General features: G+C 54.4%; 1 protein-coding gene across 1 annotated transcript in view; it reads left to right on the forward strand.

Moving 5' to 3' along the window:
* The first annotated feature begins 854 nt into the window (after positions 1-854).
* spg21 (SPG21 abhydrolase domain containing, maspardin) overlaps positions 855-22,693 on the forward strand; it is a 136,164-nt gene continuing 114,325 nt past the window's right edge. Inside the window, exons 1-4 of the mRNA XM_043677697.2 lie at positions 855-948; positions 6,746-6,907; positions 17,310-17,390; positions 20,432-20,577. Of these exons, the coding sequence (XP_043533632.2) occupies positions 886-948; positions 6,746-6,907; positions 17,310-17,390; positions 20,432-20,577 (452 nt within the window). The 5' untranslated portion in view covers positions 855-885. The remainder of the gene's footprint in view (positions 949-6,745; positions 6,908-17,309; positions 17,391-20,431; positions 20,578-22,693) is intronic.

Genomic DNA, 22,693 nt, shown 5'->3' on the forward strand with positions numbered 1-22,693 from the left:
TTGGCCTGTTTTCACACTGTGGGGATTCTCTGAATGGACTGATATCTATTTAGCATTTTGTTTTATTTATTTCACTATTAATCTTAAGTCATGTTGAGATTGTACAGGACATTGGTGAGGCCTGTTCTGGAGTACTGTGTCTAGCTCTGGTCACCTAGTTGTTGGAAGGATATTATTCAGCTGGAGAGGATTCAGAAGAGATTTATCAGGATGTTGCCTGGTATGAAAGGTTTGAGTAATAAAAGATTAGGATGGTTTTTTTTTTGCTGGAGCACAGGAGGTTGTGAAGTGACCTTTATAGAAATTTATAAAATCTTTGGGTTTTGGTGGAGTTAATGGTAGATGTATTTTCCCTATGATGGGGGATTTCAAGATGAAGGGGCATGTTTTTAAGGTGAAAAGAGAAGGATTTTAAAAAAGACTTGGAATATTTTGCACAGAGGATGTGGAATGAACTTCCCGAGGAAGAGGTGGATGTGGGCACGCTTAAAGTGTTTAAAGGACATTTTGGGTAAGTTCATGAACAGGAAAGGTTTGAAGGGATATGGGCCAGGAGCAGACAGGTGCGAATTGTTTAGTTTGGGATTATGTTCAGCATGGATTGCTTGGACTGAAGGATCTGTTCCCATGCTGTATGACTCTCTATGCTGGATATACTATCTTCTGTTACTGTACTATCTTTAGGGATCCTTGCATCTTTCAGTTTTTGCATACGTTCTGACATTTCTCCTTTTACAGTCACTGGTATATAAAACTATAAACTGTAATTCACCTGGCTGGTTTGCTGTCCATCTCTAAAATATTTTTATAATTTATGATTTTAAAGACACAATAACTTATTTTGTGCTTTACAGACTTTTTGCTGCAGTAGATGTTCTGGTCACTATGGGTGCGATTAAAGTCTCCCCTGATTATAACTGGTTCCGGAGTACAGTCCCACTGAAAAAGGCAAGTGTTTCATTTCTTTTCCTTTTGAAGGTGACTGTTAAATTCCAAACAAATGAGCCTTCTTCATTCTGTGCCAGTTTCTTTAATATTATTTAATTAAGTTATTATTTTCTGTGCTTGTTTTACATGTAATCTGATAAATTGGTACCAAGTTTGTCAAATACCCTTGTTCAGGTTGTACCCTGTGCTCTAAATGTGGGATTTTTTTTAATTTGAAAAGTATACTTTAATACTAAAAATATCTTTATATACATACAGTTACTTAAACAGTTTGGTTTTGGACAGGAGCATACAAACAAACAAACATTGAAGTTTGACTCTATCCAGCAAACAAAGCACAGGCATTTCTTACATAAACCAGAAATTGCTGGAAAAGCTTGGCATTATCTGTCAAGAGAATTAGACTTAACATTTCAGGTAGATTGACTCTTCCTCAGAACTGATGGAAAACTCTGTCAGTTTATATGCAAAAGACATAGTGGGGGAGGGGGCAAGGTTACTTTTAATAGCCATTTCTAATTTGTACAAGACCATAATTACATATATTTGAGGCACCAATAACTGAATAGACACCCATTTAACTTTGGCAGAAGGACATTAAATGGTGGTCTTTCCTCACTGCCTTAGTAGCAGTTACCGCCAGCTTTAGTGCTTCCCTCAGCACGTAGTCCTGGACCTTGGAATGTGTCAGTGCGCAAGTTGACTTGAGCAAGGTCAACTCTAGAAGAGCAACAAGTTTCAGGCAGACCAAAGACAAGTTGATGGTCCTCCAGGCACAGTTGACTTTTGTCTGTGTGTGTATCCTGGGAACAGACCATATAGCACAGAGACCTGTGACACGGAGATGCTTGGGATGAACCTCAACAAAATGACTGCATCTTTTTCCAGACTTCCTTTGCAAAGGCACATTTCAGAAGATGTGTAACAATCTTTACCCTCAAAGGCAGCGTGGGGTGACACTAAGAGTCCAGGTATACAAAAAGGACCTCACAGGTAACATCCTTCTCACCACCAACCAAGTGTTGGTTTTGAAAGTTGTTTGAAAGTTCTGGTGATGAGGCATTCCGTCAAATGACTTGGACATTCTGCTCGGGGAAGAATCTGACAGGATCCATCTTCTCCTTTTCCCACAAGGTTTCGCAGACACAATTTTTTTCAATGAAGGAAAGGTGGAAACTTGGAGTGTTCTATGGAAACGAGACCAGTCCATCTTTTACAATACCAGGGGCAGGTAGAATCTCAGTATGCAGTGACACTTAGTATATGCACAGCCTGAAGCAATGACACAGGTAGCCATAAGATAAGGGTGGCAATGGCATCCAGTGTTGTGTACATGTCCCTGTGGACATAGTCCACCTTAGACCTCCAGATAAAGTGGAAGATGGCTCATGTGACTTCAATGGCACAGGTTCAGGGAATGTAGAATAACAGTGTGTGCCTCACACCTGATGACCAGGTATTTACTTGCAATGCAGATGGAGTGGTGCTTCTAAAATTTGTCTGCCTCACCTTGGCAATGCACTTCTCCCAAGATTTTGCCCAAGACTCAGCCCCTCCAAACCAAGTTCCCAGCATCTTCAAGTAATCTTTCCTGATAGTGAAGGGAATAAAGGATTGGCTAGCTCCGTTCCAAAAGGATGTGGCCACTCTGTGGCCTTGATTTATCTCTGCTCCTGAGTTAATTTGCAGATGCTCGTGAATATGTGCCCTGACTGTTGATCCAAGCAGAAAATGGTGATGTCATCCATGTATGTGGAAACTTTGACCTGCAAGCCTCTACTGGCTGGAATAGACAGCCCTCTCTGGTCCAGTCCTTCCTGATGGACTCAGCAAAAAGCTGTATGCAACACACAAACAAGGCAGGAGAGAATGGTCAGCCCCACTGACTCCACATCTGAACGGGAAGTTTTCTGATTCCCACCTGTTAATTAAGACTGTGCTAATGATGTAGGTGTAGAGTAGTGTGGATTCCCTCCCCAAAGCCCATTTTGGACACTGTCCCACATGTATATGTGCAATATCCTCCTTCTTCTGGTCCAGGCTGATGAAAGCAGGTGTCCACTTCTCCCCTTTCTAGCATGCAGAATTGCTGTGCTTCAGGTGGTGGAATATGTACATTATATCCAGTACTTAGGTTATGGTTTGCCTGTTGGTCCAGGTGTGGGTAAGTGCCCAGGATTGTACCCAGCCCTTCAGATGTGAGGTGCCTGTGCCAGGATTGACTCTGTGTACTCCGTATGTGGGCAACCCATATCTTTTGTGGACTTTCTAGTTTGCTGGGATTCAATCACATGCCTGTGATTGAATCTTTTAAGAACGTAAGAACTAGGAGCAAGAATAGGCCATCTGGCTCTTTGAGCCTGCTCCGCCATTCAAGAAGATCATGGCTGATCTTTTTTGTGGACTCAGCTCCACTTGCCCACGCTCTCACCATATCCCTTAATTAATTCAAAAGAAACCTATCTTACCTATAAAAGGTTTACTGAAGTAGCATCAGCTACTTCATCTGGGCAAGGAATTCGATAGATTTACAACCCTCTGGGTGAAGAAGTTCCTTCTCAATTCAGTCCTCAAACTGCTCCCTCTAATCTTGAGGCTAAGCCCTCTTGTCCTAGCTTCACCTGCCAGTGGAAAGTCCTCTCTACTTCTATCTTGTCTATTCCCTTCATAATTTTGTGTGTTTCTGTAAGATTGCCTCCTCCTTCTCCTGAATTCCAATGAATATAATCCCGGTCTATTCGGTCTCTCCTCATAAGCCAACTTCCCCAACTCTGGAGTCAACCTCGTGATCCTGCTCTGCATCCCGTCCAGTGCCAGTACATCCTTTCCCAAGTAAGGAGACCAAAACTGCGCGCACAACTCCAGGTGTGGCCTCACCAGCACCCTGTACAGCTGCAATATAACCTCCCTGCTTTTAAACTCAAACCCTTTAACAATGAAGGACAAAATTCCATTTGCCTTGTAACTACTTGTACCTGCAGACCCAGTCCTTTTGCATAGTAGCATGCTGCAACTTTTTACCATTCAAATAATAGTCCTTTTCACTGTTACCCCTACCAAAGTGGATGACTTCACATTTATTAACATTGTACTCTATCTACCATACCTTTTGTCCACTATGTTCCTCTGCAAAGTTTCACATTCATCTGCACACTTTGCTCTGCCACTCATCTTAGTGTCGTCTGCAAACTTTGACATGCAACATTTGACACAAATTATCTATATAAATTGTGAATTATTGCGGCCCCTTCACTGATCCCTGAGGCACACCACAGGTTGCTAATTGCCAGCCAGAAAAGCACTCATTTATCCCCGCCGTTTGCTTCCTGTTAGATAACCAGTAGCCCCACTTACTTTCTTACCTGCTTCAGTTCAATGCTTACAGTTGCAATGAACTGCCCACAAGAGCTCCTTGGGTCCTCCCCCCCCCCCCACCCCCGCTTATCCCAATTTTTAAGTTTATTTTTATCTTCCTCAGCCTGCTTTGTCTTGATTGACATTAAACAGCATATTTCACTTCCTGACCTATTCAAGCTAAGAGACTTTTTAAAACCTTGTGTAACTGAAATCAAGTGGATAAAGGTTGGCGGCATCTGTTTGTATGGTAGTTAATTAACAGTTAATTGGCGTTAATGTTTCAAATATAGTCTTTTTACTGGTCTTGTGAAGAATCTATTACAGAGTTTAAACACTCTCTTCTCTCCACAGATTCTACTTAGCCAGTGTTTCCAAAGTTTCCTGCTTGTTTTCTTCAATACATTGATTCAATTTGCTCTTTTTGTAATATTTGCATTTCCAGCTCCTCATTGTTTGTGACTTAAGTGACTGAAGTCACTAACTTAAGCTCCTCTTAAGTTAGTGACTTCAGAAAAGTTAAGCAGCTTTAAAAAAGAATAAATTTTGGCACGAAAGGAGGTAATTTAGCCGATTTTGTGATATTGAAAAAAACTTAATTTTAAGTCTAAGTCTTCCACCTCTTGTTGCACAGTGCTGTGGATTGCAAGTGTCTTACTGAGTTTTTATAGATACCATGAGGTTCTGCCTCTATCACCCTTTCAGAAAATGATCTCCAGACCCCTACCACCTCTCTAATCCTTTTACTGGTTGCTTTGAATTTAAACCTTCCAGTTATTGACTTCTTTACAAAGGGAAATAGGTCCTGATCAGTTTATTCAGGTCCTTCATAATTTCATTCAACTCAGGTCAATTGTCCCATTGCTATTTCTGCTCTAAAAGAATAAATCCAATCCTTGACTTTTCCTCATAGCTAAAATTCTCCATTCCCGACAGCATAGTTATAAATCCTATATCCTCTCGCATTCTTCCTTTGATGCAGTGACCAGAATTCTCTGCAGTTAACTGGTGACTTCTACCATTCAGAAGGACATGGGCAGCAGGCGCAAAGGAACAACATCATCATCGACTGGTTTCCTCAGAGACTAACACCATCCTTACTTAGCAGTTTACTGCGGTTCTTTCATTGTCTTGAAATTAAAATTCTGACACTCCCCAGGAAGATGTTGGATGTAGCTGCTCCTGATGGACAGTAGTCATTTATCTGCAGTATCACTGTATTGTAATGTTATTGAATGGGTATTTGGATAGGAAAGGTTTAGAAGGATATGGGCCAAATACAGGGAAATGGAGCTAATTTCCATTTAGTTCCATTAGGCTGGCATGGATGGGTTGGGCCCAAGGGCCTATTTCTGTGCTGTATGATTCTACTTAACTCAAAATTTCATGACACCCATTTCTGTCACTCTATGGATATGCACAGAAACAAAATAATGAAAGGTCAAAGGAAAGAAAAATCATAAGGGACAACTTAGCCACTAACATTCATAACAAGTTGGATAAATTGATAGTACAGTACAAATAAATATGTATGACAGCCATTACAGAATTTGGTTCTAAAATTATAATGGGTAGGAGTGACAAGTGGAGTGGGAATGCCTGGGAATGTGTGAAAATATACTATGGAGAACGCTAGAGTGCATTGGTGCGCTAAGGAAAGTGAGCGTGAATGTGACAAAATATGCTTGTCAGGGAGAGCGACTCAAAGCAAGTGCAAGTCAAAGAGTGACCATACATGCACAAATGTCAGGGAGAGTGTTTGAATGCATGCATGTGCTAGGAACTGTGGAAAAGATGAACAAAAGTTTTGTTTTCGAGCTGTATGACTATGACTCAGTGTTAAGGGTAAAATGGGAAATTTATTCACTCAAAGGATTGTGGATGTTTGGAATTCTTTACCCTAGAGGGTTATGAATGTCCTAGTGTTGAATATATTGAGGATGAGATCAGATTTGTTCGTTGCTTGCAATCCAGGGATTTGGGGACCGTATGGGAAAGTAGATCTGAGGCAGGTCAACACAGATTATATTGGGTAGTGGGGCAGGCCTGGTAGGCTTATCCACGTCGTGTTTCTTATGTTCATCCTGATATTTTGTTATCCATTTTATGGGCTAAACACTGATCATTTAATCTTTTTACACTCCCTCTTTATAGTACCATTGTTTCTCTCCCATTCAACAGACTATAGCTTGGAGATTTGTGATCTTGGGTTTAACACTCATCCATCATTACATCTGTTAATCTGTGTTAGATATCCTCCATCAGGTGTGGATTCATTGCAGCTAGATCTGACATTCCTCAACCAAGATTCTATCACAAGCATATATCTTTATGATTTTGCAAGGATCCCTCAATGTGATATTCAGAAGAAAGAACAGTTTTCAGTCACTTGGAGTCTATCTAATTCCGATTTTGTCTAACTCAAATTTATTCCATACTACAGATAATAGTGGATGATGATGACAGTAAAGTCTGGTCGCTATATGATGCTGGACCCAGAAACATAAGATGCCCAATAATATTCCTCCCCCCAGTAAGTGGAACAGCAGATGTTTTTTTTCATCAAATTTTGGCCTTAACTGGATGGGGCTACAGAGTTATCTCTGTAAGTATAGCTTTCTTTGCTGTATTATTCTATGAAGCAAAATTTTCGAAATTACTTTTTTCCAAATGACCATTTAATTGCAAATAAGGCTTCTTGGCTTCATTATATTATAATAGCAAAATTAATAATTAAATTTAAAAATTAAATTGATTTTTTGCTATAGTGTTTTACATTGTATGTGTTGATGTATATGGTAATTTATATGCATTTTCATTTCAGCAAAGGCATTTACCTGAAAAATATAGACACATTGAATTAAAGTCATGTATGTCAGCTCGCCTGTTGGCTCCCAAAAGGCTGTCCACTATTGATTAGGCATGTGTGATAGAATACTCCTCAATTACCTGAATGAATGCAGCTCCAATAACAAAATAAGCTTGACACTGTCTGAGACAAAGCAACTTGCTAAATTGACACCACATCCTCAAACATTCACCCTCTCCTTCACCAAAGCTCAGTAGCAGCAGTGCATGCCATCTACAGGATGCACTGCAGAAGTTCACCATGGCTCCTTACATGCGAGCTTCCAAATCCAAGAACACTTGCATGTGGAAGAACAGGGGCTATGGGTACAGTGGCACCTGTAAGTTCTGTGAACTTAAGAGCATCCAGAGTTGGGACAACAGCCTCGTTTTATTGCTAGATTTGTTGGGTTTGAATCCTACTGTAGCATATGGTGGAATTTGAATTCAAAGAGGAATCTAGAATTAAAAGTCTAATGAGAACCATGAAGCCATTGTTGATTGTTTGAAAAGCCCATCAGGTTCACTAATGTCCTTTAGGGAAGGAAACTGTCATACTACCTGATCTGGCCTACTTATGACTCCAGACCCACATCATCGTGGTTGACTCTTAAATGCTGTCTGGGTAGTTGACATCCTCATCCCATGAATGAATCAGAAAAATTCCAGTGTGTGTTCAGAAGGCTTTTCCCACTCTTGCAGATTTTTTAGTATTAAATAGCTAAATGTGGTAATTCCTCAGTAGTATGATAAACTATCTATCTAAGCATCCCAAATTTTTTTCTGGTGTACCTACGTTAGACAGTTAGTATCTAGACTGCTGCCACATGCCATCAGTCTTGGTTCGCCCCTGTTGACTCCAAGGCATGCTTCCTCTTCAGGGCACAATTACCCAACTCATGGGACTTTGCTGTTTTAGTGCTGTTGCAGTTTACTTTTCACAGCAACCAACTCCTGCTTCAGTAATTGCATGATCTTCTTATTCCTTAGTCTGTCTCTGCAGCATTGTGTTACCTTCAAAGTCACCTCTTTCTGGTGAAGAAAAGATGCTAATGATCCTAACAAAGACCCTCTTAGTTTGATGTTTCCATAGCTCCCTGCCTTTCACAAACCTCCACACAATGGATTTTAATATATTTCCCCTCGTTTCTTCAGTCAACAAGTCCCCTGGCTCCTCTCTGGCCCAGCCCGACTCCCCACCTGCCGTCCAACCCGCCCAACCAATATGTGTGTCCCTCTCTTTCTGAAATAAAAATAGAAGTTGCTGGAAAAGCTCAGCAATCTGGCAGCATCTGTGAGGAATGCTCAGAGTAAATCTAATCAGAGTAAACTCTGATTTCTGTTCACAGATGCTGCCAGACCAATTAGACTTTGCAAACAATTTTTAGATTTTTGTTTAAGCAGCATCAACTATTATTTTGGTTTCTCTTTCTATCTGTCTGTTTTTCTCTCTTGTTCTCTCTCTGTGACTGTGTGTGTCTTTGTCTTTGTCTGTGACTGTGTTCCTCTCCCCTTCTGTCTGTGTATCTCTTATTTTTTGTCTGTGTCTCTCTCTCTCGCGCTCTTCCCCCCCCCCCCGTTCTCGCGCTCCCCCCCCCCCCCCGTTCTCGCGTTCCCCCCCCCCGTTCTCGCGCTCCCCCCCCCCCGTTCTCGCGCTCCCCCCCCCCCGTTCTCGCGCTCCCCCCCCCCGTTCTCGCGCTCCCCCCCCCCCGTTCTCGCGCTCCCCCCCCCCGTTCTCGCGCTCCCCCCCCCCGTTCTCGCGCTCCCCCCCCCCCGTTCTCGCGCTCCCCCCCCCCCGTTCTCGCGCTCCCCCCCCCCCGTTCTCGCGCTCCCCCCCCCCGTTCTCGCGCTCCCCCCCCCCGTTCTCGCGCTCCCCCCCCCCGTTCTCGCGCTCCCCCCCCCCGTTCTCGCGCTCCCCCCCCCCGTTCTCGCGCTCCCCCCCCCCGTTCTCGCGCTCCCCCCCCGTTCTCGCGCTCGCTCCCCCCCGTTCTCGCGCTCGCTCCCCCCCGTTCTCGCGCTCTCTCCCCCCCGATCTCTCGCTCTCTCCCCCCCGATCTCTCGCTCTCCCCCCCGATCTTGCGCTCGCCCCCCCTCCCCCCCCCGATCTCGCGCTCTCTCCCCCCCCGATCTCGCGCTCTCTCCCCCCCCGATCTCGCGCTCTCCCCCCCGATCTCGCGCTCGCTCCCCCCCCGTTCTCGCGCTCTCCCCCCCCGATCTCGCGCTCTCCCCCCCCGATCTTGCGCTCGCTCCCCCCCCGTTCTCGCGCTCGCCCCCCCCTCCCCGCCCCGTTCTCGCGCTCTTCCCCCCCCCCGTTCTCGCGCTCCCCCCCCCGTTCTCGCGCTCCCCCCCGTTCTCGCGCTCCCCCCCCCGTTCTCGCGCTTCCCCCCCCCCCGTTCTCGCGCTTCCCCCCCCCCGTTCTCGCGCTCCCCCCCCCCCGTTCTCGCGCTCCCCCCCCCCCGTTCTCGCGCTCCCCCCCCCTGTTCTCACGCTCCCCCCCCCGTTCTCGCGCTCCCCCCCGATCTCGCGCTCCCCCCCCCCATCTCGCGCTCCCCCCCCCCCCGTTCTCGCGCTCTCCCCCCCCCCCGTTCTCGCGCTCTCCCCCCCCCCGTTCTCGCGCTCTCCCCCCCTCCCGTTCTCGCGCTCTCCCCTCCCGTTCTCTCGCTCTCCCCCCCCCGTTCTCGCGCTCTCTCCCCCCCCTGTTCTCGCGCTCTCTCCCCCCCCCCCCCCCCCCGTTCTCGCGCTCTCTCCCCCCCCTGTTCTCGCGCTCTCTCCCCCCCCCCCCCGTTCTCGCGCTCTCTCCCCCCCCCCCGTTCTCGCTCTCTCCCCCCCCTGTTCTCGCGCTCTCCCCCCCCCCCCCTGTTCTCGCGCTCTCCCCCCCCCCCCCCCGATCTCGCGCTCTCCCCCCCCCCCCGATCTCGCGCTCTCCCCCCCCCGATCTCGCGCTCTCCCCCCCCCGATCTCGCGCTCTCCCCCCCCCCCCCCGATCTCGCGCTCTCCCCCCCCCCCGATCTCGCGCTCTCCCCCCCCCCGATCTCGCGCTCTCCCCCCCCGATCTCGCGCTCTCCCCCCCCGATCTCGCGCTCTCCCCCCCCGATCTCGCGCTCTCCCCCCCCGATCTCGCGCTCTCCCCCCCCGATCTCGCGCTCTCCCCCCCCGATCTCGCGCTCTCCCCCCCGATCTCGCGCTCTCCCCCCCCCGATCTCGCGCTCTCCCCCCCCCGATCTCGCGCTCTCCCCCCCCGATCTCGCGCTCTCCCCCCCCGATCTCGCGCTCTCCCCCCCCGATCTCGCGCTCTCCCCCCCCGATCTCGCGCTCTCCCCCCCCGATCTCGCGCTCTCCCCCCCCGATCTCGCGCTCTCCCCCCCCGATCTCGCGCTCTCCCCCCCGATCTCGCGCTCTCCCCCCCCGATCTCGCGCTCTCCCCCCCCGATCTCGCGCTCTCCCCCCCCGATCTCGCGCTCTCCCCCCCCGATCTCGCGCTCTCCCCCCCCGATCTCGCGCTCTCCCCCCCCGATCTCGCGCTCTCCCCCCCCGATCTCGCGCTCTCCCCCCCCGATCTCGCGCTCTCCCCCCCCGATCTCGCGCTCTCTCCTCCCCCCCCGATCTCGCGCTCGCCCCCCCCGTTCTCGCGCTCGCCCCCCCCGTTCTCGCGCTCTCCCCCCCCCGTTCTCGCGCTCTCCCCCCCTCCCCCCCCCCCCCCCCCCGTTCTCGCGCTCTCTCCCCTCCACCCCCGTTCTCGCGCTCTCTCCCCCCCCCGTTCTCGCGCTCTCTCCCCCCCCCGTTCTCGCGCTCTCCCCCCCCCCGATCGCGCGCTCTCCCCCCCCCGATCGCGCGCTCCCCCCCGTTCTCGCGCTCCCCCCCCCCCATTCTCGCGCTCTCCCCCCCGATCTCGCGCTCGCTCCCCCCCCGATCTCGCGCTCGCTCCCCCCCCGTTCTCGCGCTCGCTCCCCCCCCGATCTCGCACTCGCTCCCCCCCCGTTCTCGCGCTCGCTCCCCCCCCGTTCTCGCGCTCGCTCCCCCCCCGTTCTCGCGCTCGCTCCCCCCCCGTTCTCGCGCTCGCTCCCCCCCCGTTCTCGCGCTCGCTCCCCCCCCGTTCTCGCGCTCGCTCCCCCCCCGTTCTCGCGCTCGCTCCCCCCCGTTCTCGCGCTCTCTCCCCCCCGATCTCTCGCTCTCTCCCCCCCGATCTCTCGCTCTCTCCCCCCCGATCTCTCGCTCTCCCCCCCCGATCTCGCGCTCGCCCCCCCTCCCCCCCCGATCTCGCGCTCTCTCCCCCCCCGATCTCGCGCTCGCTCCCCCCCCGTTCTCGCGCTCTCCCCCCCCCGATCGCGCGCTATCCCCCCCACCCCCCCCCAATCGCGCGCTCTCCACCCCTGATCTCGCGCTCCCCCCCCCCCCCGTTCTCGCGCTCCCCCCCCCGTTCTCTCGCTCCTCCCCCCCTCGTTCTCGCGCTCCCCCCCCCCCCCCCGTTCTCACGCTCCCCCCCCCCCCGCCGTTCTCGCGCTCTCCCCCCCCCGTTCTCGCGCTCGCTCTCCCCCCCGATCTTGCGCTCTCCCCCCCCCCCCCGTTCTCGCGCTCTCCCCCCCTCCCCCCCCCCGTTCTCGCGCTCTCCCCCCCTCCCTCCCCCCCCCGTTCTCGCGCTCTCCCCCCCCTCCCCCCCCCGATCGCGCGCTCGCCCCCCCTCCCCCCCCCCCCCCCGTTCTCGCGCTCTCCCCCCCCCCCCGTTCTCGCGCTCTCCCCCCCCCCCGTTCTCGCGCTCTCCCCCCCCCCGTTCTCGCGCTCTCCCCCCCCCCCGTTCTCGCGCTCTCCCCCCCCCCGTTCGCGCGCTCTCCCCCCCCCCCCGATCGCGCGCTCTCCCCCCCCCCGATCGCGCGCTCTCCCCCCCCCGATCGCGCGCTCTCCCCCCCCCCCGATCGCGCGCTCTCCCCCCCCCGATCTCACGCTCCCCCCCCCCGTTCTCACGCTCTTCCCCCCCCCCCGTTCTCACGCTCTTCCCCCCCCCCCCCGTTCTCGCGCTCTCCCCCCCCCCCCCGTTCTCGCGCTCTCCCCCCCCCCCGTTCTCGCGCTCGCTCTCCCCCCCCGAACTTGCGCTCGCCCCCCCCGTTCTCGCGCTCTCCCCCCTCCCCCCCCCGTTCTCGCGCTCTCCCCCTCCCCCCGCCGTTCTCGCGCTCTCCCCCCTCCCCCCCCCGATCGCGCGCTCTCCCCCCCCCCCCCCCGATCGCGCGCTCCCCCCCCCGTTCTCGTGCTCCCCCCCCGTTCTCGCGCTCCCCCCCCCCCCGTTCTCACGCTCTCCCCCCCCCCGCCGTTCTCACGCTCTCCCCCCCCCCGCCGTTCTCGCGCTCTCCCCCCCCCCCCCGATCTCGCGCTCTCCCCCCCCCCCGATCTCGCGCTCTCCCCCCCCCCCGATCTTGCGCTCTCCCCCCCCCCCGTTCTCGCGCTCTCCCCCCCCCCCGTTCTCGCGCTCTCCCCCCCCCGTTCTCGCGCTCTCCCCCCCCCGTTCTCGCGCTCTCCCCCCCCCGTTCTCGAGCTCTCCCCCCCCCCCCCCGTTCTCGCGCTCTCCCCCCCCCCGTTCTCGCGCTCTCCCCCCCCCCGTTCTCGCGCTCTCCCCCCCCCGTTCTCGCGCTCTCCCCCCCCCCCCGTTCTCGCGCTCTCCCCCCCCCCCCCGTTCTCGCGCTCTCCCCCCCCCGTTCTCGCGCTCTCCCCCCCCCCCCCGTTCTCGCGCTCTTCCCCCCCCCCGTTCTCGCGCTCTTCTCCCCCCCCCCCTGTTCTCGCGCTCTTCTCCCCCCCCCCTGTTCTCGCGCTCTTCTCCCCCCCCCCGTTCTCGCGCTCTCCCCCCCGATCTCGCGCTCTCCCCCCCCGATCTCGCGCTCTCCCCCCCCGATCTCGCGCTCTCCCCCCCCGATCTCGCGCTCTCCCCCCCCGATCTCGCGCTCTCCCCCCCCGATCTCGCGCTCTCCCCCCCCGTTCTCGCGCTCTCCCCCCCCGTTCTCGCGCTCCCCCCCCCCCGTTCTCACGCTCCCCCACCCCCCGTTCTCGCGCTCTCCCCCCCCCCGTTCTCGCGCTCTCCCCCCCGCCGTTCTCGCGCTCTCCCCCCCCCCCCGTTCTCGCGCTCGCTCTCCCCCCCCGATCTTGCGCTCGCCCCCCCCCGTTCTCGCGCTCTCCCCCCTCCCCCCCCCCCGTTCTCGCGCTCTCCCCCTCCCCCACCCATTCTCGCGCTCTCCCCCCCCCTGATCGCGCGCTCTCCCCCCCCCTGATCGCGCGCTCTCCCCCCCCCCGATCGCGCGCTCCCCCCCCCCGTTCTCGTGCTCCCCCCCCCCGTTCTCGTGCTCCCCCCCCCCCCGTTCTCGCGCCCCCCCCCCGTTCTCACGCTCTTCCCCCCCCCCCCGCCGTTCTCGCGCACTCTCCCCCCCCCCGATCTCGCGCTCTCCCCCCCCCCCCGATCTTGCGCTCTCCTCCCCCCCCGTTCTCGCGCTCTCCCCCCCCCCCGTTCTCGCGCTCTCCCCCCCCCCGTTCTCGCGCTCTCCCCCCCCCCGTTCTCGCGCTCTCCCCCCCCCCGTTCTCGCGCTCTCCCCCCCCCGTTCTCGCGCTCTCCCCCCCCCGTTCTCGCGCTCTCCCCCCCCCCCGTTCTCGCGCTCCCCCCCCGTTCTCGCGCTCCCACCCCGATCTCGCGCTCTCCCCCCCCCGTTCTCGCGCTCTCTCCCCCCCCGTTCTCGCGCTCTCCCCCCCCCGTTCTCGCGCTCTCCCCCCCCCCCCGTTCTCGCGCTCTCCCCCCCCCCCCGTTCTCGCGCTCTCCCCCCCCGTTCTCGCGCGCTCTCCCCCCCCCCCGATCTCGCGCTCTCTCCCACCCCCGTTCTCCCCCCCCCCGTTCTCGCGCTCTCTCCCCCCCCCCCCCCCGATCTCGCGCTCTCTCCCACCCCCGTTCTCCCCCCTCCCCCCCCCCGTTCTCGCGCTCTCCTCCCCCCCTCCCCCCCGTTCTCGCGCTCTCCGCCCCGTTCTCGCGCTCTCTCCCCCCCCGCGCTCTCTCCCCCCCCCCCGTTCTCGCGCTCTCTTCCCCCCCCCCCCGTTCTCACGCTCTCCCCCCCCGTTCTCACGCTCTCCCCCCCCCCCATTCTCACGCTCTCCCCCCCCCCCGTTCTCGCGCTCTCCCCCCCCGCCGTTCTCGCGCTCTCCCCCCCCCCCCGTTCTCGCACTCGCTCTCCCCCGCCGATCTTGCGCTCGCCCCCCCCGTTCTCGCGCTCTCCCCCCCTCCCCCCCCCCCGTTCTCGCGCTCTCCCCCTCCCCCCCCCCCATTCTCGCGCTCTCCCCCCCCCCGATCGCGCGCTCTCCCCCCCCCCCCCCGATCGCGCGCTCCCCCCACGTTCTCGTGCTCCCCCCCCCGTTCTCGCGCTCCCCCCCCCCCGTTCTCGCGCTCCCCCCCCCCCGCCGTTCTTGCGCTCTCTCCCCCCCCCGATCTCGCGCTCTCCCCCCCCGATCTTGCGCTCTCCTCCCCCCCCCCGATCTTGCGCTCTCCTCCCCCCCCGTTCTCGCGCTCTCACCCCCCCCCCCGTTCTCGCGCTCTCACCCCCCCCCCGTTCTCGCGCTCTCACCCCCCCCCCGTTCTCGCGCTCTCCTCCCCCCCCGTTCTCGCGCTCTCCTCCCCCCCCGTTCTCGCGCTCTCCTCCCCCCCCGTTCTCGCGCTCTCCTCCCCCCCCGTTCTCGCGCTCTCCTCCCCCCCCGTTCTCGCGCTCTCCTCCCCCCCCGTTCTCGCGCTCTCCTCCCCCCCCGTTCTCGCGCTCTCCTCCCCCCCCGTTCTCGCGCTCTCCTCCCCCCCCGTTCTCGCGCTCTCCTCCCCCCCCGTTCTCGCGCTCTCCTCCCCCCCCGTTCTCGCGCTCTCCTCCCCCCCCGTTCTCGCGCTCTCCTCCCCCCCCCGTTCTCGCGCTCTCCCCCCCCCGTTCTCGCGCTCTCCCCCCCCGTTCTCGCGCTCTCCCCCCCCCCCCCGTTCTCGCGCTCTCCCCCCCCCCCATTCTCGCGCTCTCCCCCCCCCCATTCTCGCGCTCTCCCCCCCCCCCATTCTCGCGCTCTCCCCCCCCCGTTCTCGCGCTCCCCCCCCCGTTCTCGCGCTCCCCCCCCGTTCTCGCGCTCCCCCCCGTTCTCGCGCTCCCCCCCGATCTCGCGCTCTACCCCCCCCCGTTCTCGCGCTCAACCCCCCCCCCCGTTCTCGCGCTCTTCCCCCCCCCCCCGTGTTCTCGCGCTCTTCCCCCCCCCCCCCGTTCTCGCGCTCTTCCCCCCCCCCGTTCTCGCGCTCTTCCCCCCCCCCCCGTGTTCTCGCGCTCTTCCCCCCCCCCCCCCGTTCTCGCGCTCTTCCCCCCCCCCCCCGTTCTCGCGCTCTTCCCCCCCCCCCGTTCTCGCGCTCTTCCCCCCCCCCGTGTTCTCGCGCTCTTCCCCCCCCCCCGTTCTCGCGCTCTTCCCCCCCCCCCGTTCTCGCGCTCTTCCCCCCCCCCCCGTTCTCGCGCTCTTCCCCCCCCCCCCCGTTCTCGCGCTCTTCCCCCCCCCCCCCGTTCTCGCGCTCTTCCCCCCTCCCCCGTTCTCGCGCTCTTCCCTCCCTCCCCCGTTCTCGCGCTCTTCCCCCCCCCCCCCGTTCTCGCGCTCTTCCCCCCCCCCCGTTCTCGCGCTCTTCCCCCCCCCCGTGTTCTCGCGCTCTTCCCCCCCCCCCGTTCTCGCGCTCTTCCCCCCCCCCCGTTCTCGCGCTCTTCCCCCCCCCCCGTTCTCGCGCTCTTCCCCCCCCCCCCGTTCTCGCGCTCTTCCCCCCCCCCCCGTTCTCGCGCTCTTCCCCCCCCCCCCCGTTCTCGCGCTCTTCCCCCCTCCCCCGTTCTCGCGCTCTTCCCTCCCTCCCCCGTTCTCGCGCTCTTCCCTCCCCCCCCCGTTCTCGCGCTCTTCCCTCCCCCCCCCCCCGTTCTCCGCCCTCCCCCCCCCCCCCGTTCTCCGCCCTCCCCCCCCGTTCTCACGCTCCCCCCCCCCGTTCTCACGCTCCCCCCCCCCGTTCTCGCGCGCTCCCCCCCCCCCCGTTCTCGCGCTCTCCCCCCCCCCCGTTCTCGCGCTCTCCCCCCCCGTTCTCGCGCTCTCTCCCACCCCCGTTCTCCCCCCCCCCCCGTTCTCGCGCTCTCTCCCCCCCCCCCCGATCTCGCGCTCTCTCCCACCCCCGTTCTCCCCCCCCCGTTCTCGCGCTCTCCCCCCCTCCCCCCCGTTCTCGCGCTCTCCCCCCCGTTCTCGCGCTCTCTCCCCCCCCCCGCTCTCCCCCCCCCCCCCCCGTTCTCGCGCTCTCCCCCCCGTTCTCGCGCTCTCTCCCCCCCCCCCCGCTCTCCCCCCCCCCCCCCTGTTCTCGCGCTCTCCCCCCCTGTTCTCGCGCTCTCCCCCCCCGTTCTCGCGCTCTCCCCCCCCGTTCTCGCGCTCTCCCCCCGTTCTCGCGCTCTCTCCCCCCCCCGCTCTCCCCCCCCCCCCCCGTTCTTGCGCTCTTCCCCCCTCCCCCCCGTTCTCGCGCTCTCTCCCCCCCCCGTTCTCGCGCTCTCTCCCCCCCCCCCCGTTCTTGCGCTCTTCCCCCCTCCCCCCCGTTCTCGCGCTCTCTCCCCCCCCCGTTCTCGCGCTCTCTCCCCCCCGTTCTTCCCCCCCCCCCGTTCTCGCGCTCTCCCCCCCCCCCCCGTTCTCGCGCTCTCCCCCCCCCCCCCCCGTTCTTGCGCTCTGCCCCCTCCCCCGTTCTTGCGCTCTGCCCCCCCCCCCGTTCTTGCGCTCTGCCCCCCCCCCCGTTCTTGCGCTCTCCCCCCCCCCCCCCCCCCCCCCCCCGTTCTCGCCCCCCCCCCCCCCCCTCTCGCGCCCTCCCTTCTTGGAAATATCTGTCTGGCTGACCTTGACGTCTACAGAAACTTCTGGAAGGTTACTGCTAAGTCCGGACATGTGATTATAACAGTTATCTTTGTTAAACTGTTTTTTAACAAAAACATATTCTAAATATACGTATTGAAGTTTTCTTAATTTGTCAAAATATCGATAGAATGCTGTTGAGGAGCTAGCTTCAGTACTCTATGGGAAAATTGAGCCAAATGGTTTTCATTTCTGTTGTAAATTCTATAGCTTTTGCACATTTCTTTGAACTTCATAACTCCCATTTTATTGTTTTAATTCTTTCATAGCTACAGTATCCTGTATACTGGGATCTCCTTGAATTTTGTGATGGATTCAGGAAGCTTTTAGATCATCTACAGCTGGATAAGGTCAGTACAAGTGGAGTTGTATTAACTTCATTGGACATGAGATACATTAGTGATTTAACTCTAGAATCAGATATACAAATTCCAAAATTGCTGGTGGATCAAATTTGGATTTGGAGTTAGTACAAAGTAGTAAATGTTGCAGGCTCGAAGGGCAGAATGGCCTACTCCTGCACCTATTGTCTAAAATGCGAGTAAGGTACATATTCACTTGAGAATTGGATTTTATTTGTAAAATGTGAAGTGATGCTTCTTTATAGGAAGAATAAGGAGGTCATAGAGATGTACAGTACAAAAAAGGCATACCACATCTGTGCAGGTCAAACCAACCACCCAATTATTTTAATCCTATTTTCTAGAACTTGACTCAGCCTTATGTGCAAGTGCACATCTAAATACTTAAATGCTATGAGTTTCTGCTTGTACTGTTCTTGTGCAGGCACTGGGTTCCACATTTTCGCCACCCTCTGGATGGAAAGGCTTTTCCTCACGTGTCTTCTAAACCACTGTCCCTTAAATCTGTGCCGCTGGTCATTAATCCATCCATCAAGGAGAAGAGCCTTTTCCTGTCTACCCTATCTACGCCCCTCATAATTTGGTGCATCACAGTCAAGTTCACTCTCAATCTCCCCGCTCTAAGGAAAATAACTCCAGTCGATCCAATCTCTCTGCGTATCTATAAAAATCCAGTGTAGGCAACATCATGGTATATTTCCTGTGCTCCGTTTCGGTGCAATTATATCTCTCTTTTAATATGGATTCCAGAGCTGCACACTGTATTGGCCTAACCAATTTTTGAGTTTTCACATAACTACCCTGCTGTTAAATTCACCACCCTGGCTAATAAAGGAATATGTCCCATGTGCTTTCTTAGCCAATTTATCCACCTGTCTAAAAACATTAAGGGACCAGTGTGCATTGCAAAGCATTTGATAAGTTTCCCCGTGGCAGGCTATTGCAGAAAATACGAAGGCATGGGATTGCAGGTGATTTAGTTGTTTGGATCAGAAATTGGCTAGCTGAAAGAGGACAGAGGATGATTGTTGATGGGAAATGTTCATCCTAGAGATCACTTACCAGTAGGGTACCGCAAGGATCTGTTTTGGGTCCACTGCTTGCTTTTGTCATTTTTATAAATGACCTGGATGGGGGTGCAGAAGGTTGGGTTAGAAAATTTGTGGATGACACTGAGTTGGTGGCATTGTGGACAGTGTGAAAGGATGTTGCAGGTCACAGAGGGACATAGATAAGCTGCAAAGGGACATAGATAAGCTGCAATGGAGTTCAATGTGGAAAAGTGTGAGGTGATTCACTTTGGAAGGAGCAACAGGAATACAGAGTACTGGTGTGTTAGCTTTTATAGGTAGAAGGATTGAATTTTGTTCCATGAGGTCATGTTGCAAAATTCTGGTTCGGCCGCACTTGGAGCATTGCATACAGTTCTGGATGCCGCATTATAGGAAGGATGTGGAAGCTTTGGAAAGGATGCAGAGGTAATTTACCAGGATTTTGCCTGGTATGGAGGGAAGATCTTATGAAGAAAAGCTGAGGGATTTGAGGCTGTTTTCATTAGAGAGAAGAGGTTGAGAAGCGACTTAATAGAGACATACAAGATGATTTGAGCTTTAGATAGGGTGGACAGTGAGAGCCTTTTTTCCTCGAATGGTGATGGCTAACACGAGGGTGCATAGCTTTAAACTGAGGGGTGATAGATACAGGGCAGATGTCAGAGGTTGGTTCTTTGCTCAGAGTCGTAAAGGCATGGCACATCCTGCCTGCAACAAGAGTAGACTAGCCAACTTAAAGGGCATTTGAATGGTCATTGGGTAAATATATGGATGATAATGGAATAATGTAGGTTAGATGGGTTTCAGATTGGTTTTACAAATTGATGAAACATGGAGCGCCGAAGGGCCTGTACTACGCTGCAATGTTCTATGCACTCTGGGTTCCCAGGGTCCTACTATTCATGCATACCTTTGTTTCGAATGGTCCTGGAGGAGCATCTGAGATGGAGGAGCAGAGTGATGTAGAAATGAGATTAACAAATCATTTAAAATAATAATGAGACCAATTTAAAAAACACATAGGCCAAGTTCTGCAGTTTATTTCTTGAATGACAGAATTGAAGAGTGGAGAATTTCAGTGTAAACATGTAATTTAACTAGGCTATGTGTATTTAGCGCAGTTCAGATTTATGATGTAAGATCTAGAGGCATTGCAAAAGATGGAAAGAGGGTTTATAAGGATGGTACCAAACTGAGGGTCCACAAAATGTCCAGACATGACATAAACTGGAAAATAGAACCAAGAACTGCAGATGTTGTGGATCTATAACTAAAGCGTAAATTGGTGGAGAGACAGCTGCTCTGGCAGCATCTAAAGGGAGAAAGCAAAGCTTTTGTATCTGGAATTGAGTCTGATTTGAGATTCATCAGACTCTGTGTTAACTTTGCTTTCTCGCTGCAGATGCTGCCAGACATGTTGAATTTCTCCAGCCATTTCTATTTCAGTTTAAAAACTAAACAGGAATGATCATCAGGGAGAATTAAATGGATTGAGGTGTCTTTTTCTAGAAAAAAGCAGAGATCTGATCCACAGCAATATGGATACCTTACCCTCTGACACCACCTAGCAACAAAACATTGAGGCAAGGTACTACAAGAATGCAGGTGACGTAAATATTTGATAGGCAAAATGTCCAGAAAGTGTGGTGGTAGAGAGCCCCAATATCTGAAGCCAAACATATCAGATATTGACAAATAACCTAATATTAAATTTAGGAGGATGATCTTGTCCCAAATGTGGAAATCACTATCACAAGGAAAATAACACAGGTGTATGGAGTTAAATGAAAAGCTGAGTAAAAATAATTACTGATAAGTTGAATGAACTTACGAGACTTGCTGTAGTTTTTGATATCTTACGAGACTTGCTGTAGCTTTTGATAAAGTTAGATAAAACAGAATGCCCCTAAAAAGGTAAATTGTAGAAAAGCTGCAAGTTATTAATAATCTACCATCAGCCAAATTTGATTTGTGCAGGTTCATATTTTTGGCGCTTCCTTGGGAGGATTTTTGGCACAGAAGTTTGCAGAATATGCACACAAATCACCCAGAGTTCATTCTCTTATCTTGTGTAACTCATTCAGTGACACATCTATCTTCAACCAGTCTTGGACTGCTAGCAGGTAAGAAATGAATGTATTAAAGATTTTATCTCCTGATCTAATCATTTATTTCTGATCATCTCAGCAGCTGATCGAGATATATTGTAGAAATCTTGCATTGCCCCATGTTCCTTCTCCCCGCCCCCCCCCCCCCCCCCCCCCCCCCCGTGTTTAAAGTCCATATAAGATTTATAATGGGTAAATTTAGGTGTCAGAGAAATGTTCTCAGTTACCGAAAATTTAAAAAGCATTTAAAATTATAAAGTTAAAAATCTCTCAACACCAGGTTATAGTCCAACAGGTTTAATTGGAAGGACACAGGCTTTCGGAGCGACGCTCCTGCATCAGGTGATAGTGGAGGGCTCGATCGTAACACAGAATTTAAAGCAAAAATATGCAGTGTGATGTAACTGAAATTACACATTGAAAAATTGATTGTTAAGCCTTTCATCTGTTAGAATACAGTGATAGTTTCACTACTTTCATGTGTAAATCACAAAACTTTTTTTTTAAAGTTGCATTCTCGGGTTAGCTGTTAACAATGGTGATAGCTAGACAATATGTTGAAGGTGTTAGCCGCCTGTGTTCCCTGTCTATGACCTGATGTTTAGATTGATTCTAATCTAAAAAGTGAGATAACCGAGATTCATGCAGTTTTTGAGCTCAGAGTTCTACATGAATGTATGGAGTTTTTGAGCAAAGTGCAATGTAACTCTGCAAGTACAAATTCACACGACAAAATATGTGCGCATGTGGGTCTTTGTGTGTGTGTGTGTGTGTGTGTGTGTGTGTGTGTGTGGTGTCTTAAGTCTGTGAGGGGGTGTGTGTGTAGAGTGTCTTAAGTCTGTGAGGGGGTGTGTGTGTAGAGTGTCTTAAGTCTGTGAGGGTGTGTGTGTGTGTGTGTGTAGAGTGTCTTAAGTCTGTGAGGGGGTGTGTGTGTGTAGAGTGTCTTAAGTCTGTGAGGGGGTGTATGTGCAGAGTGTCTTAAGTCTGTGAGGGGGTGTATGTGCAGAGTGTCTGTGTGCACGTCTGTGTGTACCTGTGTCCGTGTGTGTGTGTGGGAATATCTGTGTGTATGTATGTAGTGCAATGGTGATCACCTGTAATGTGACATGAACCCAAGGTCCCGGTTGAGGCCCTCCCTATGGGTACCAAACTTGGCTATCAGCCTCTGCTCGGCCACTTTCCTCTGCTGCCTGTCCTGAAGTCCACCTTGGAGGATGGTCACCCGAAGGTCCGAGGCTGAATGTTCTGGACCACTGAAGAGTGCCCCAACTGGGAGGGAACCCTCCTGTCTGTTGATTGTTGTGCGGTGCCCATTCATCCGTTGTCTTCGCCTTTGCTCGGTTTCCCCAATGTACCATGCCCCCCGGGCATCCTTGCCTGCAACGTATAAGATAGACACCATTGTCTGAGTCACATGTGTACCTGCCATGTACAAGGTGGGAGGTGTTCCCACGCGTAATAGTGGTATCTATGTCCACAATCTGACATGTCTTGCAGCGTCCACTGTGACAGGGTTGTATGGAGTTGTCTTGAGAGCAGGGCAGTTTGCTACGAACAATGATCTTTTGAGGTTTGCTGGTTGTTTAAAGGCAAGTAATGGAGTTGTGGGGAAGGTCTTGGTGAGGTGCTCATCCTCCTTGATGATGTGTTGCAGGTCACAAAGAACATGGCGTAATTTTCCAGCCCCTGGGAAGTACTGAACAATGAAGGGTACCCTGTCAGTCGCAGCACGTGTCTGTCTCCTGAGGAGGTCATTACGGTTCCTTGCTGTGGCACGTCAGAACAGGCGGCCAATGACTTGAGCATTGTACCCCGTTCTTGAGGGCATCCTTGAGTACTTCCAGGTGTCCGTCACGTTCCTCCTCATCTGAGCAGATCCGGTGTATGCATAGGGCTTGTCCATAGGGAATGTACCAGTAATAGCAAAGCCGACCCTGGAACCACAGTGGACAACATTATCAATGCGGGGAAGTCTATTGTCAACTTATCGGACTACACCCTTCGACCGGAAGAGATTGAAGTCCTGAGTAGGGGTCTCAACTTCTGCCCCACCACCAAAATGGACCCGTTGGTTCTGGCAGCAGGCACAGAGGAGTTCATCAGACGAATGAGACTCCGGGAATTCTTTCAA

This window comes from Chiloscyllium plagiosum, unplaced genomic scaffold, assembly GCF_037043375.1.
Source record: "Chiloscyllium plagiosum isolate Xiang-an unplaced genomic scaffold, Cpla_swu_hap1 HiC_scaffold_39, whole genome shotgun sequence".
Lineage (NCBI taxonomy): Eukaryota > Metazoa > Chordata > Chondrichthyes > Orectolobiformes > Hemiscylliidae > Chiloscyllium > Chiloscyllium plagiosum.